This window comes from Aristolochia californica, unplaced genomic scaffold, assembly GCF_029961685.1.
Source record: "Aristolochia californica isolate CCGP_79_NKW_82.1479 unplaced genomic scaffold, dmAriCali1.0.hap1 SCAF_12, whole genome shotgun sequence".
NCBI lineage: Eukaryota > Viridiplantae > Streptophyta > Magnoliopsida > Piperales > Aristolochiaceae > Aristolochia > Aristolochia californica.
Window position 1 is genome coordinate 30,615,993 of NW_027181793.1, and position 16,073 is coordinate 30,632,065.

At 36.8% G+C, this 16,073-nt stretch overlaps 1 protein-coding gene across 2 annotated transcripts; it reads left to right on the forward strand.

The window, feature by feature from the left end:
- Positions 1-6,735: 6,735 nt before the first annotated feature.
- Positions 6,736-12,245, forward strand: LOC137945842 (transcriptional repressor ILP1-like). 2 transcript variants are annotated; one of them, XM_068791898.1, is made up of 6 exons: positions 6,736-7,943; positions 9,194-9,361; positions 9,467-10,131; positions 10,440-10,722; positions 11,029-11,318; positions 11,772-12,245. In XM_068791898.1, exons 1-6 carry the CDS (start codon positions 6,753-6,755, stop codon positions 11,965-11,967), a joined length of 2,793 nt encoding a protein of 930 aa, XP_068647999.1. In that variant the 5' UTR covers positions 6,736-6,752; the 3' UTR covers positions 11,968-12,245. The 2 variants fall into 2 exon arrangements, with proteins under 2 accessions (XP_068647999.1, XP_068648000.1); XM_068791899.1 differs by lacking the exon at positions 11,029-11,318 and having other exon boundaries at positions 11,772-11,885.
- The last annotated feature ends 3,828 nt before the right edge of the window (positions 12,246-16,073 follow it).

Genomic DNA, 16,073 nt, shown 5'->3' on the forward strand with positions numbered 1-16,073 from the left:
CGTCGCCTATGAGAAAAGATAAACGTCAAAATTGCGACAAATCCAACTTGCTCAATTGATACCTTTCTTTTCTCAAATATACGCAATATATTAATATTTAATACGTCATCCTTTTCTTTTCTTTTTTGAATTTTTCCCTTTTTTCAACTTACGTGCACTGCCGGAGCACCGCTGAAGTGTTTGTTCGGAATTCAAGACTGACGGGCGCCGGCGAAGGTCGGTAAAACTTTCGAAGCCCAAACCCATAGAATACGGTTACATCACCATTACGTGAGAAGCCAAACAGAAGCCATCACATAACTGCAAGCTGAGCTTACCCTCGGGTCATGGTCCATCGAGCCCTTGCCCTGTTTATCTAATCAAAATACTCCTCATAAGGATTTATTTATTAATTACTAAATATGCTTCCTTTTATTTACAAATTAATATTTAAATTTTTTTTTTTTTTAGAGTTTCAAATAAAATTACTTTTCTCTCTTTAATCATTTCACGCGCTTCTCATATTGAAAAATAGTCACTATAAGGTTGAAGAAAATATTGAAAAAAAATTGGCCAAAGAAAACCAGAGGCCGTCGCTTTTGTCAGATTCCCGTCTCACGATCCAACTCCATGAAACTGTTAAATACCCTTAAAGACGGAGAAATCCACAAACCCTTCTCGTCGTTTCGCTCGTGGCTTCGTAAAAAAAATTATTAAAAAAAATAAAAGAAATGTTTCAGTTTCTTCGGCCCTAAAACCCAGCGCGGAAGATTTTTCACGTCGTGGCCGTTTCTTCCATGGGAATTCTCGTCGTGAGACTCTGATCAAAAGAGACACCTATGCTAACATCGAATCAGATATCCGGAATTTCATTTTCCACCCACTTCGTCATAAAATCTGTTTGCGATTTGCAGAAAACATATTCTTCTTGTCTGGGCCGAATGTTAGATTACCTCCACAGCAGGCTTCCTGCGTTAATGGTTTCAGCTGTTCTATACCCCTTAATAAATCTTCGCTGGAAGAGACGAAGGGAAGCATTTTTGGCGGTTTAATAATCGTGTAGAGGTTTTTCTGGGTTGGCAAGTGTCTGCTTTATCGTTGGCGTTTTTTTTGAATGGTAGGTGGGGGTGAGGATAGGAACATGCACTTGTCTGTCTATTTCTCTCCTAGTGTTTGAATAGTAGATGTCAAAGAGATTTGATTATTAAATAGAAAATTTTGCAATCCACTAAGAAAACTAAGTTGATTCTAGCTTCAAATATCTTGTTCAAAGTGCCACATATTATGCATAAGGCATATTGAGATTTTTCTTTTTTTAATTGTTGGTTCTCTAGTTGTAGTTACATATCAAAGAGACTCTTAAAACTCGATATGTTTAAGTAGATGCGGATTGTGTACGAAGCTATATTAGTATTGTCTGAAGCAAAAAATTAAAAAAAAATTATATTTATGTTTAAATGGTGACATGATACATATTGTATATCATATCGACAGTGTCAAATTCATAACATATTGAATGATATATTGAAATATTAGGGGTAAAATGTTGTTAGCTCCAATTTGACTTGAAGCCTAACAAGTATCAGTTGAGTTTGAAGTGTATTGGACAAGACATATCAATGATACATCCTCCACTAGTTGTCGCAAAACCAAATGAACAAGTTCATTTTGCTTAAGCATATCCTAGAATGTCACTCCATAAATCAAATATTAAATTCCAGATATTTTCCATGTAGAAACTATTTTAGTCTTCAAAACTATTGATGAGAGTGACATGTTGATACGAAGGCAAATACATGATTTTACTTTTGAATCTTGGTCCAAGAATACAAATGGATTTGATGAAGGAAGTCATCTACATGCCCACTTCTTTACATGGTTGACTAGTTGTCTAAAACGGATATAACCAATATAAAACTTCGATAGAGATGTGAACATCACACGAATTTAGGGCATGAATTGACCCATTATTGGGACTAATTACCTACTTGCATCTCACCACAAGATTCAATCAATTAGATATAAATAACGATAGAAATACATAAATAAGTTCTTGTGAATGTTATATTTTTTTGGGTATTTTATCACTTTTAGATTCAACATCCCATATACACCCAAAAAGGCTATGATTCTAAAAGATAACGAGTACAACCTTTCAAATCTATTATGATTGTTGTAGCGTGTAACGTCTCTAAGAGCAATTCATTTAGGTGAGCCATCTAAACTGACATGAGCCCGTTTGATTGGTTTGTTCTCAACATGTCAAACCTTTCGATTATTGGAAGAAACTAGTGTGTGACAACATAAGGGCTTTGTAAATTTGATGATACTAAAGATGTGATAAAATATGATTTTGCCAAAGTACACCGTCTTTTCTCATATTTGAGGTAGGAAAATTTTGGATTTTAGAATTCTTTATTTTTTCGGTTTCCTAGTTATGTGTATTGTGAAAGTTGCTTAGCAACTTAAATTCACTCATTTTTTCATTTTATAAATCTGTTTTATGTTATGCAAGTATGATTGCTCAATACCAACTTCATTGTGTGGTGAGTAGAAACCACTCATTTTTTCTATTTAAGTGCTTATATTGAGAAGTATTTTTTTGAACTTTTTCAAATAATAAAAAAAAAAACTTGTTCAGTTCAAGTTGAAATTGAAGTTCATGTATATTAGCTTGTGGTTCAAAGTATTAGTTTTAACCATTGTTATGTGACAAAAACTCAAAATCCAACTTGGTCCAATTAAATCCAAATCAAGTCACTGAAGTTAGGTCAATTTCTAAATAAATAAGGCCTAACTGGCTGAAAATATATGGCACATGGGACAAGTGTAAGCTCTTGACATGAGTCATCCTTTCAAAATCCAAATTGATCTAATCAAGTTTTGGGTCGATTTTATAAGTTGCATAACCATGGTTGTAATAGTAATATGATACATAGTAAATTAATAATATTAATAATCTAACAATAATATCACAACTTTTTTATATATTTTTTGAGCTACACAGTATAAGAGGAAAAAAACAAAAATTCAAATTTACATGAAAAATCTATCCATAAGAAAAACTTGTGACACTTTAAGAAATCTTAGTTATGAATTTCAAACAAATTTCATCGGCCCCAATTCATAAAACTAAACGATGTTGCTTCAAGACAATGGTAACATTAGGAAAATAATTATGAAAAACCACCATTGATTTTGTAACTTTTCTAACTTTCACTTTTAGGATATAATAAAACAAATGGAAGAGTAGGTAAACATAGCTTATTCAATTATCCAAACGATAATGCCTAGGTCACCGTCAAGAGATACAATGTCCAAATACCCAAATAAAATGACTATCTTCCCTTTGCTAAAAAAGTAAAGGTATTCCATACCACGTATATTACTCTTCGTCTCTCTCACTTAAAAGAAGATATTTTGATTTTTAGGTTTCCACGTGGTTCTTATTTATGTTGGACTAAATCAAGGGATCTATCTACCTCATAAAACAAAAATTATCCTCCCTTCTGCTCTATCAAACTCATCAAACTTCTAGAAAACTTTTTTTTTTAAATTGTGAAGATAATTTCATTATCAACATAATTATTAATAGATCAGAGTGTTGGAATTATAGAAATAGAATTCTCCTATTAGTGTAATTTGATTAAATCGTTAAAAGTTTGAAATTTTTTATTTAATTCAAATAATATTTTATCATTATTATATTAATATATTTATCATGAAGGTACATCTCATTTATAATAACAAATTATATCATATGTTTGGTCAATGGCCTAATGGGTATAACCACTAATTGAACCAATAATGAGGTCATTAAATGTCATTAGTAATCTCAAAGTTTTAAAAAAATAATCGGTTGGAGGAAACATGTCTTTCTTGATCTTCATGAGGATGGGGAGGGGGGTGTGGTAGTCTTGGCCCATCAATGAAAAGTAGGTTTTTCAAGGGTGATATGAAAAGACAACAACCAAGCTAAGTGGCTAGACTGTTGTCGATTGAAAAGAAAAGGCAAAAGAACCCAAGGCAAGGGGATGCTTTGGACTTAGATAAAAGATAAAGTTGGGATAAATCAAAGGGATGAACCAATTATTAACGGTCCTCATATCAAAAGACAAAATAGTTGTCATAATCTGGTAACGGTTGGACGCAAACTTAACTTGAATAAGATTGAACATTGAAAACTTAACACACCATAAAGTTTCTTCAATGGTAACATAAAACTTTTGAAAAACTTTATTTTTTCAATCAAACTAAGACAAGATGTCCTTCTCAACATCCTAAAGGGTTTATATAAGGTATCATAGCAAAAGACTCCAAGTCCAATCCAAATACGACCTTTAAGCTAAAATTTTGATTGTAGATAAAACTACTGTGAAGGGTATATAGATTGGTCAAAATATCACTCTAGTGTATACTATTAGATGTCAAATTGAACACATTTACTAAGAAAAACAAAAATAGTTAATTTGGACTTCTACTAATAAAATTATGGATTTGTTTTGAAAACTGTCCAAATAGGAAAATTATATCAAGAAAGATGTTTTGATCTAGGTCATGTTAATGGGGTTGGTGGAAGTTTGGTTCACTATTTATTTCTTTCACCAAATCCGCCATTAAAGCTCCTTCACTTATAGTGCTATCCAATTTGTCAAAGTTTTCCAACTTTTCTTAATTTTGACTTAAGTGCTTCAAACTCTCCATGAATCATGAGTTCCACAACATCGATGGATTTTATAGGATTTATATTATCTTAAAAGAATTTAAAATTTTATATAACCAATGGTTTGCTCAACAATAATGAGCTTATAAACGAAGGCAAAGAGAATACTGTTACTGTTGCTATTGTTGGTAATTTGAGTACTATATGGTTGAAAGGATAGTAATAACAACCCGAGATGTTCCCATATTTTTTAATCTTTAACTACTTTATGGGGTATCATGTGGAGAGGTTTCTTATAGTTGTGAGGCAAGTTCTCTACTTTAGGAACATTAACAAGGTCATTTCTAGATGATCACACTAATTTCTCATAAATTTAAAGGACAACCACCCTAGTTGGCTCGACTTTTGAATTTCAAGGCAACCAAGGGAACCCTCTTCTTGTCAAGTCTTCTTTTATAATTAGAAATTTATTCCATAGTAGTTAGTTAATACGAAATTCTACAACATGTAAAGAGTTATAGAAATTGGAGATATCAAATTTTTTACATGGATTTCAGAGTGTTGCATGCTTGATAGTAAGTGGGAGTAGCATCAAGTCAAACTAATGTTGGCCCAAGTGGCAACTCAAGTGGGTGAGGAGGGCGATGAATTGAGTTTATGAGCAACCAAATAGCTCTAAAAATCAATAATTTTGATTTGTTACCTTGTGTAAATGATTTAACCAATTTGAGTGCTACATAAAAGAATTTACGACAAAAGGTAATACGTACAAGACAACACTACAATATTTTGTTATCAATGTTTTTCTATTTGTAATAATTGTCCAAATCTTACTTAAAAAAAGTCTACTAATTAGCTAAAAAATGGAGTAACAATTCCTCTTTGCCAAATACAATTATGTGCAAACTTAATTGCACACCCTTTGAAAACCTCCCCTTGAAACACACTCATTATATTCTAAGTTTTAACAATCTCTACAAGCAACAAGAAATAAACATATATATCTTACTTGATTTGAGATTGACAAACCACTAAACAAAAAGTTCTAATCCTTCAAAGTTTTAAGCGCAAACTAGCATGTGTAATGGGAACTCAAACTTCTATAAATGATGCAACAGTTTGAAGGATTTGAAAAAAAAAAAAAAATCTAGGCTAGTTTTACCAAAAAAAATCTCAAATAGGAGTTTTCAAAAGGACTTGCAAAAACTCAACTCAAATCAAATTTCATGCAATTCAGTGAAAGGGTGTGCCAAGATTTGTTTATAGTAAAAAAATCCAAATAATTATCATGAGACCATGTACAAAAAGTTTGAAAATTTCTAGATTTGGCTCAACCAATTGATGTCTCATAATGATAAAAAAAAAATTCAAGCATTAAAACAATATTTGATCATTTAAGGGCTTAGATGAACCGACTGATATGTAGTCAATCCATTGAAGTTAATAATGCTTAATAAAAAGAGCTTTTGACAGAACAAAAAACTCTTTTAAAGAAACAATGTTAATCAGTTGAAACTCTAACTTGTCACCCTTCAATGTCTTTCACTTTATAAAATTCTTCCAATTTTGTGCATTTATCTCAAATACAAATTTATTGTTTTGCCCTTTTTTGGGAAAATTTGTCACTTCTATCAATTAAACTGATATTATAGTTGTTGGAGATGATACAAGCCCTAGGAGTTTTGTTGCACCTCCCTACCTCATAGTTGGGTCAAGCTCAAGGAACAAAAGTTTTGCTTAAGTTGAGCTCAAACTCATGGATATGGTTGAGTTTAAGTTCAAGCCGAGTTCGAGCCTATTGTTATGATTCATGTCAAGGCCAATTTTCATTATTTTTTGAAGGTATTCCTTTTCTATTTCTTTACTCTGGTTACTGGAATAGGTAAATAAACAAAAAATAATAAAAATGATAAAAAATTATAATTTTTTAAAATAATAAATTAGGTCTTATTCAATTTTACTTCATTTAATAAATGGGTATGGGCAAAATTTGTTTATTTCATATTCATTCCATTTAATAAATAGTTAACAAATGATCAGGTTTTTAGACGTGTTAGGAACCCGGTATTCTGCATCACAGTCGTGGTCTTACACTTTAGGGCTCGCCGGTATGAGTAGCAGAGCGAAGAACTTCCGGCGTCGCGCTGGCGACCATGAGGACAACGACGTGGGAGATGCTGGCGCTGATAACCGTCCTGCATCTTCCAAGACTAAAGAGAAGGATGCGCTTGCGAAACCGAAAAAGCCCCAGCCTCCCAAAACCTCGAAGCTCCTCAGCTTTGCCGAGGACGAAGATGATGACTCACTTACCACCTCCACTCGTTGGTCCAAATCTGATCGTGACAAGCAAAAGTCGTCGACTCGGCTCGGCAAAACAGGTTCTTTAGTTCACAAACTTACCTCCACCAGAGACCGTATATCGTCATCTGTTTCCGCGCCTTCAATTCCCTCCAATGTCCAGCCTCAAGCTGGCGAATATACAATAGAAAAGCTCCGCGAGTTGCAGAAGCACACGCGCACCCTCGCGAGTTCCAAAACCACAGAGCCCAAAACTTCTGTAGAACCCGTTGTTGTCTTGAAGGGCCTAATTAAGCCCGTCGGACCGCAGCAACCATTGTTCCCACCGGAAGAGGAGGAGGCAGATGATAGCACTAAGAGGGTGGATCCCGAGTTTCAGAAAGACAAGGATGAGGCCGAGTACCGGTTATCTACCATGGGCATTGGGAAAATAAATAAGGATTCTTCTGATTCTTCCATTCCTGATCGAGCAACGATAGATGCAATTAGGGCAAAGCGTGAGCGGCTGCGGCAGGCTAGGGCTGCTCCCGACTATATCTCCTTGGATGCGAGGGGTGGTGCTTTGAGTGATGACGAGGGGGATTTCCATGGCAGGATTGCCCTCGTTGGTGAAAAACCTGATGGCAAGGGTGCAAAAGGTGTTTTTGAGAGTATTGATGAAGGGCCAGTTATTGAGGTTAGTGGGAAACTGAATGGGCAACTTGGGATGGAGGGTGATGAGGACGGGGATGAGGACGAGAAGTGGGAGGAGGAGCAGTTTAGAAAGGGATTGGGTAAAAGAATGGACGACGCTCCAAAGAGTAATGGTGTTCCGGTTGTTGGTCCACTGGAGCCACCAAATGTACCGGTGCATGGGTTGGGGTATTCAAGTGGTGTATATCCGTCAGCATCAACTTCATCTGTTGTGGCTATGGGGGTTACAAGAAGTGCAGACGTTATGTCTATCCATCAGCAGGCTGAGGTTGCGAAACGAGCTTTGTTGGAGAACTTTGAGAGAATTAAGGTACCCTTAACTTTTGAGACTAAAAATTTGCCCCTACTGATGGTTTTAGCAAGAAATTATAGCCTGACCCAAGCATCATGCTCATTTCAACAGGTCTTGATCCCCATGTTTGTTTAGTACAAATTCTGTTAGTCGGCATAAGCTATTTCTAGTCAGGTTTTGGAGGCTACCTTTTGTGCTGTAAGCATAGGTGAGATGTTTTGTGTTTGGGTCTCTCATGTGGTTCATGGCACAAGAAAAACATCAGCTCTGGAAATGAGAAATATCAATTTAATAACAATATATTAGAAAGATCTGTTGTGGGAGTTGTTGTGCGTGGTACAAGAAAAGTCACAGCTCTCAGAATGAGGAGTTTCAAATTGAATAACCATATATTACGTGGTGGAAGGTGTTTTGCGTAGTGTCTCATGCTCAATTGGGACTACTAGCAAGAGATCTTCTGAGGGGAGTCTATTTTTGTTCTGTGATTTGTTGAGTTGGATTTGAACTCAAAAGGAGGCAGTGACATCTGGGTAGAAAAGGGGTACAAAGTAATTTTCCTGGGATTTTTATGGGATAGGATGCACATTATTTAACCACAGTTGAACCCATGGTGCACCTTGGTGAATTTGGAAGTGGCATTTCCCTCTTGTTAAAACCGAAGAGCATGCTTGTGAATGAATATTATCTTCTCTTCTCCGTTATGTGACTAGTCTAGTGTAGGATGGTGAAACTGAATCAAAGATGTTAAAATTCATGATTAGGTCACAGGGGGGGGTCTCTAGTATGAGTTCTTAGGTTCAATTCTTACCAGGGGTATGGGCAAAACATTCAAAAACCAAGGGAAGTCAATCTTAGCAGTCCTTAATTTTTGTATTAAAAGTCTTATTAGAAATTTTCAGGTACGTGGAAATTATCCTTAACTGTAATAGGAAGTCCTACTAGAAACTGTCAGATACATAGAAATTAATGTTTGTAAAGGTATCTGCATCACATGTCATGTTAATATAATCAGGTCAGAGCAATTATTGTATCCTGTTCATCTGGGGTAAAAACGTACTTCTTTTAGCTGGCCGGATTATGTTTATTACGTTTACTAGAAATTTTATGTTTGTTATAGATTCAGAACTTCTGCATGTTTGTCACACTACATATTTTTGTTGAAAATGGAGAAATTTTGCTTGGAAAATGAAGCTATCTTGTTTGCTGCTTCATCTTGAATGAGCTCAAATTTCACTGTGCTCATCAACTAATTTTTGTTTGATGACCAGGGCACTCATGGCAGAACTGTGTCTTCTATCAATGCAACGAATATGAAATTAACTGAATCATTGAAAAGTATAGATGATTTTGAGAGGTTCCTATCAGATGCTAAAGAGAAGTACAAATTTATGTACGAGCTCCATGACTACATTCATGTCTTATGTCAGTTTCTGCAGGTTTGTCAGTTTCTCAATAATCCATTTGGTATGTTTTCCTTTTGTGGGCAAGTTCTTGAGTTTTGCAATAATGACACTAAGTGAATTTGCTATCCCTGCATTCAGGATAAGGCTCCATACATTGAAGAACTTGAAGAGGAAATGCAGAAACTACATGAAGATCGTGCATCTGCTACAATTGAAAGGCGACTTGCTTTTAACAAAAATGAAATGGCTGAAGTGGAAACAGCTGTTAATGCAGCAAAGTCTGTTCTTAGTAAAGGTAATAGTGGGGCTGCTGCTGCTATGGCAGCACAAACTGCATTAGCTTCAGTGAGAGAGCCTTCAAATTTGCCTTGCCAACTTGATGAGTTTGGTAGGGATCTGAACCTCAAAAGGCTAAATGATTTGGCTAGAAAGGCTGAGATGAGAAAACACAGGCAGGCTCGATTGGATTCCAAGAAGAGGCTTGCGTTTGCCAATGAAAATGATCAGAGTATTGAAGGAGAGTTGAGCTCTGATGAGAGTGATAGTGAGAGAAATGCTTATAAGTCTCGGTGGAATGAGTTGGTTCTGACTGCACTGCAGGTTTTCAATAATGCGGATGATAAGTATGCAAAACTCTCCCTTGTAAAAGAAAGTTTTTCAGATTGGAAGAAGTACGATTTGAGGAGCTACAGTGATGCTTACATGTCATTAAGTGCCCCTGCTATATTCTCCCCTTATGTACGCTTGGAGCTTCTGAGGTGGGACCCACTCTATGAAGATTCAGATTTTTGTAATATGCAATGGTAAAACATCTTCTTGGCTTATGTTGTAGTTTTATTTTTTAACAAAGTCTAATGGAGAGTTCATCTTTCTGTTGTTAAAACATTGCTAGTGGCTACTCAATAAAAAAATGTCTACAAGTTATTAAGCTGAAAGGTGCAATCCACAGTATTTACTATTTTAGTGTGAATGAAAAAGTTGTGGTTGTTGGCAGTTTATTTTGAGTTGCTACAAGTCTATAAATAACTGCTTACTGCTTCTCTACTATGATGGCTTGGTATTTAAAATTTTGGATCGCATGCTGAGTTATTTATTTCTTCCTACTTTTTAGGCATTCTTTACTGTTCGACTATGGTTTACCAGCAGACCAGAGTGACTTTAGTGCTGATGATGCGGATGCAAATCTTGTTCCTGAACTCGTAGAGAAGGTTGCTCTTCCTATTTTGCATCATGATATAGCTCACTGTTGGGACATACTCAGCACAAGTCAGACTAAAAATGCAGTGTCTGCCACCAACTTGGTCATTAGCTATGTTCCTGCTTCCAGTGAAGCCCTTCGGGATTTGTTGGCTGCTATCCGTGACGGTCTTGCTGATGCAGTGGCAAATCTAGTGGTATGTTTTCTGCTGAATTCTTGTCTAATTTTTTCCGGTCAAGTGTTAGTTCGCTTCTTACAATTTTGTTTGAAAGTTTTCTATGTTTTGTTAAACACATAAAATTTCCACGGTAATGTGTAGTCACAAAAACATGGTGTGTCAAAAGCAATTAACTGTCATTTGCAGATTAAGGTCAGGTATTGGTGATGATTCATTAGGTTTTAGGTTCTTATCAAAGATCCATTCTGAACCACCCAAATTTTTTTGGTCGGTACTTGAATTTTAATGAGCAATTCCTGTGATCTCATCTGCTTGTAAATGTAGGTTCCATCCTGGGATACACTAGTGACAAAAGCTGTGCCAGAGGCTGCAAGAGTAGCTGCATATCGATTTGGGATGTCAATTCGTTTGTTGAGAAACATCTGTCAGTGGAAAGATATTTTTGCCTTACCTGTTTTAGAGCAGCTCGCCCTTGATGGGCTTTTAAGTGGGAAAATCCTGCCTCATGTTTGGAACATCACATCAAATGTTCATGATGCTGTAACAAGAACAGAGAGGGTTGTGGCGTCATTATCAGGAGTTTGGTCGGGTCCCAGTGTGATAGGGAAGCGGAGGTAAATAATAATTAACTGGTATAGTGATTGTCTAGGGCAGGTAGTGATGTTTCATTATAAAATCTAATATTCATTTTCCCTAGAGAAAAGAACAAAATCATTTTTTTCTTCTGGAGGGTTTTTTTTTCACAATTTTAGGAGGTCTTCTAAATAGCTCAAGTAACCTGTTCACTCACTGTAATGCACAAGCTTGAGTAGCCTACAATGAGATGTTAGATATTGTTTCTGAATTCAATTGTACTTGGACTCATATATCGAGATCAGCCAATATCTTGGTTGACTCTCTAGCTAAAGATGGGTTATTTCTCTAATCCCTCATTGTAAGGGGACCACTGGCATAAGATTTTTAGTCTATTGTTTCTTTTGAATAAAATTTCATCCTCTTCAAAAAAAAAAAAACTGTTGAAATTGATAAATGAGGGATTTACTATGTTTTGTTATGTCGTTGTACAGCTCAAAGTTGCAGCCTTTGGTGGAATACGTAATGATCCTGGGTAAAACGATGGAGAAGAAGCATATGATGGGTGGGAGTGGGGAAGATGAGACGTATGGGCTTGCTCGTAGATTGAAGAAAATGCTTGTGGATCTCAGTGAGTATGATAAAGCAAGAACCATCTTGAAGACGTTTCACCTCAAGGAGGCTCTTTAGATTCTACAGTGTCCAAGTTGCTTTATATGTGACCACTACTATTTTTGCCCTCTGTTATATTATAACCTAGGTGGTGCATGGTGTTGGCTAATTGGAGGCCAGATTGGACTTGAGATCCTTTCTCCCTTCTTTATAGCTTCATGCAGGGGCCCATGATATTAGGAAGGTGGAACATTCAAAACACTGAATAGGCTGGGAAAATGGAATGAAGGGAGGTGTGGGCCCTCCATTCATACATGCTTTTGCCCTTTCAGAAAGTTTTTTTGTGTTTGCTGAGAGAGGAGAGGGGGGGGGGGGGGGGTTACTGGAAAAAAAAAAACACTGATACCAATCCCTGGAAAGCCATATCTGGCAAGGCATGTACCCAGTCCCTAAAGAATTTGATGTGGTGGGAGTGAACCTTGGTCTGGTTCTATCGTTTCAAACTCCTGCAACTCTCTGGTGCTCGTTATTTCTACTCTTTTGCGAATTGTGGATCCCAAGTTTCTACTTGTAAGTATAAAAACTTATCTTTTGTTAGTTTTTGGTCAGTGTCTCTTATGATCTGCTTAGATTTGGAAAACACTTCTTCTTGGTGATCATGATATTGCATATTTCACTCTGTTCAGAAATTCTAGTTTATTTAGTCTGCTTTGGTTTGAGAGAAAAGGAGGGAAGCTGAGAAAACAAGAACTCCATTTTCTGTTGTTGGTTTTAAAGAAAGCAACTTTCTTGCTCCATTTGAAGATATTCTGTCCAAATTGATAAGAGGTGGAGAGAGAAAAGAGAATTTTGTAGAAGATTCTTGATCCCCTGAACACTGTCCTCGTCTTGGTCTCCTTTCTGAATGAGTTTTTTTTTGTACAATGGACTGTTGCATTTCTTAATGCCTTTATATAGATATTTCTGTCTCTGGGTCTCTGGACAACAAGATCTTCGGATTGAGTTGTCACCAGTGATTGTTTTTTGGTAGAGCAAAGAAATGAATTGCTGGTCTTTTGACGTTACCAATGCACTAGGGTGCTTCTCTACCTTTGCCATGGGGCAAAATTGTGAATTGACACTCTTTTTATCTCATTGTTGAAACTTTTTTAGAGGATATATTAGTTAAGGAATTGCAGTGTTTGCCACATGAGTGATTCATTTTTTTGGTGTGTGATTCTATGTTGCATAAGCTGGAATAGGCTCTATTGTGTGCAGTTTCTAGTACTACCATCTATCATCATTAAAAGTGGCCAATTCTCCACTATCGATCCTCATTAAAATTAGCTAATTCTCCACCATCTATCATCATTAAAATTAGCCAATTCTTAAGTTCCTAGGTTCTATCAGATCCACCTTTTACTTTAGGAAATAGGTGATAAATTATGAGACTCCCAAAGAAATTTGGAAGTCATCAGAAGCCTTGTATGATCTAGAGTGCAATTTGTCTAGAATCTGTGAGCTTTATTCAATATTTTTTGTAATAAAGAGGGAAGATTGCTCTATTATTGATTATTTTGGTGATATATAGAGTATCCTACAGGAAATTGAGACATATCATCCATTCACCATAAAGGAATTTGAGCTTTGAGCACAGTGGGGACAGCTTCATATAGCCAAATTCCTTGATGGTTTAGGGTCAGAGTATGATGCAGTTTAAGCCCAAATACTTGCGGATGATATTGTTCCTAGACTTATGAAGGCTTTTAACTGAGTAATGTGTGTAGAAGTCGTTGTTGCTCCACAGGGTAACAAGATAACAAGTGGTATCACAGCAGGTTGTGTGTGTGAGCCAAGGCCCTGTTTGTGTTCCCTAGGTTATCTATGTTATGGGTCCCATGAGGTAGAGTTTATGTTGTGTGTTCCATGTAATAGGAGTCTTGTGTGCCTCATTGAGGGTTTGTACCCACTTCTCAGACCTGTTATGTGTAAAGTTTGGACGCAAGGGGAAGTGTTGAGTGGGAAAAAGTCCCACATTGAAAAATGGGAAAAAAAGTTCATGGGTTATAAGGTTGAGCAATAGACCTCCTAATTGGTTAAGTCATTTTGGGATGAAATCAGGTTCAATCGAAAACTCAACAGTGGTATCAAAGTAGGTTGAGTACACGGGTCGAGGCTCAGTGACTTATTCGTGTATTATGGGTTCCATGAGGTGGCGGCCAGGTTGTTTGTATGTTGTGGACATGTTATAGGTCCATTATGTTTAAGCCTGGACATAAGGGGGAGTGTTGAATGGGAAAAAGTCCCATATTGATTAGTGTTAAGAGAAATGATTAAGTTATAAGGTTGAGCAATATACCTCATAAGTGATTAGTCATTTTGGGATGAAACCGGGTTCAATCCAATATACCTCATATCTTGCTAAACCCTATTTCTGTTGATACATGATGCACATGATCTAGTGACTTGTCAACGACCTTTTCAGGAATCATTTGGCTGTGCAAATTTGTTCCACCTCTGTGGATTAGTAATTATATTGTCCCAATTTCTACCTTTCTGAGTTCTACTATGTTACATCTTTTACTCCATATGTTTTTGCTAAGGGGCATGTGCTCTTTCAAAATCAGGCAATGGCAGATATCTGAAATCTCAACGTATTTATCATTCATTGAACGGTTAAAATGCTATTTTTAATATTTTCTCTTTTCTTGTTAAACAAGAGCATTCTAATCTTCAGGTCTGGTAACAGTTTCTATGAGTTTTTGCTCATACATTCTAGAAATTAGAACTTGTGATCGGAGTTCCAATTAATTGTTTTGATTCTTCATTTTGCAGCCTGTTCGATCTCTAATTGTGATCACACCTGGTACGTGCATTCCGCTTCAAAATGATATTCTGCCAAAAGATCTCCAAAGAGATTCTGTAATTTGAAGTTCAAATTCTTTTTGAGTAATGCCATTGCATGAGAGGCAGAGTGGTAATGGTCTCTGGCGGCCCCTCTTTTAATTGGGTTATCTGCAGATGTTCATACCTTTGTTAACTCTGATGGAGGGAGGGGCGGTGGTGGAGGTGGTTCCGGGGTGGGATCCAGTTACGGTTATGGTTCCGGAGAGGGGTCTGGATATGGGTCGGGCCGGGGAGAAGGTGGAGGGGGGAGGTGGGTCTGGTTTCGGTTCAGGTAGTGGTTTGGACCAAGGGGGGTCGGGCTATGGAAGCAGAAGTGGGTCTGGGCATGGGGCCAGGAGGTTATGGGAGTGGAGGGGGGCTCTGGCGGTGGTTCAGGCTCTGGAAATGGTGGAGGGGGTGACTACTTTCCATGAGCGCCATTACTGATCGAAGTGGAAGGAAACACACACATCCCCTCTCCACCGGTTTACAGAGAGCCTCTCCCTCTCTTCTTCTGCTGCTGCTGTTGTGAGGAGGATGATGGAGGATGGTGGTAGACCATCAAAGAGAATTCCTTCTATTGGTGTAAAATGGGGGGCCTCTTTTTTGTGGTTGTAGACATGGAAAATTGATCATCAAAATTTCTAACCCTAATCGATGGTTAGGATCATCAATCTCCATATATGATCAAAATTCAAAGTTCTCAACAATCAAAGCGTAGAGAGCTACTCAAAATGGTTTGATCAATTGTCAAAATCAAAATTTTTGTCGAAATTCGGATTGACCATCGAGATTGAAGCTAAAAGTATTGGGCCACCACAAAAAGCAAGGTGGAGAAGACCACTTGGATGCCGCTTCGACGCCATACAAACCAAGGAGTATCCGCCACATATCAAATTTTTATGGGATAATTTAACTATAAAATTACAATTTTTTATTAGAGTGTTGAAATAACAAGGACATATTCGTAAATAAGATATGTAGATGGCATTAGTTGAAAATAAGGTACTTAAGGGGGGCATATTAAGAAATTTACCATGCTTTTATTGCTAAACGTATTTTTTTGGGTTCTTGCTTTTAATAGGACAACAAATGGACGTCTTCCTCACGAAAATTTGAGCAGCAGATTGGTCACCTTTCATGTTACCATATTAAATATAAATGGCAGCAGACAGCAAAACAATTTCTGTAATTCGTACCCGTTTCCAACCATTAATAATTGCCGAAAGATTCAGGCGTTCCATTTCCAAAACGATAATCAATTTCTTGCCACCACGGAGATGATTTCACAATCGAGATTTTTATTCAAATTTAGGAAA

What these genes read in the sequence shown, in the direction of transcription:
- LOC137945842 (XM_068791898.1), top strand. Translation starts at nt 6,753, where the DNA reads ATGAGTAGCAGAGCGAAGAACTTCCGGCGTCGCGCTGGCGACCATGAG. An exon ending in AGAACTTTGAGAGAATTAAG is followed by an intron (nt 7,944 to 9,193) that starts GTACCCTTAACT and finishes TTTGATGACCAG; the next exon opens with GGCACTCATGGCAGAACTGT. An exon ending in ATGCAGTGGCAAATCTAGTG is followed by an intron (nt 10,723 to 11,028) that starts GTATGTTTTCTG and finishes TTGTAAATGTAG; the next exon opens with GTTCCATCCTGGGATACACT.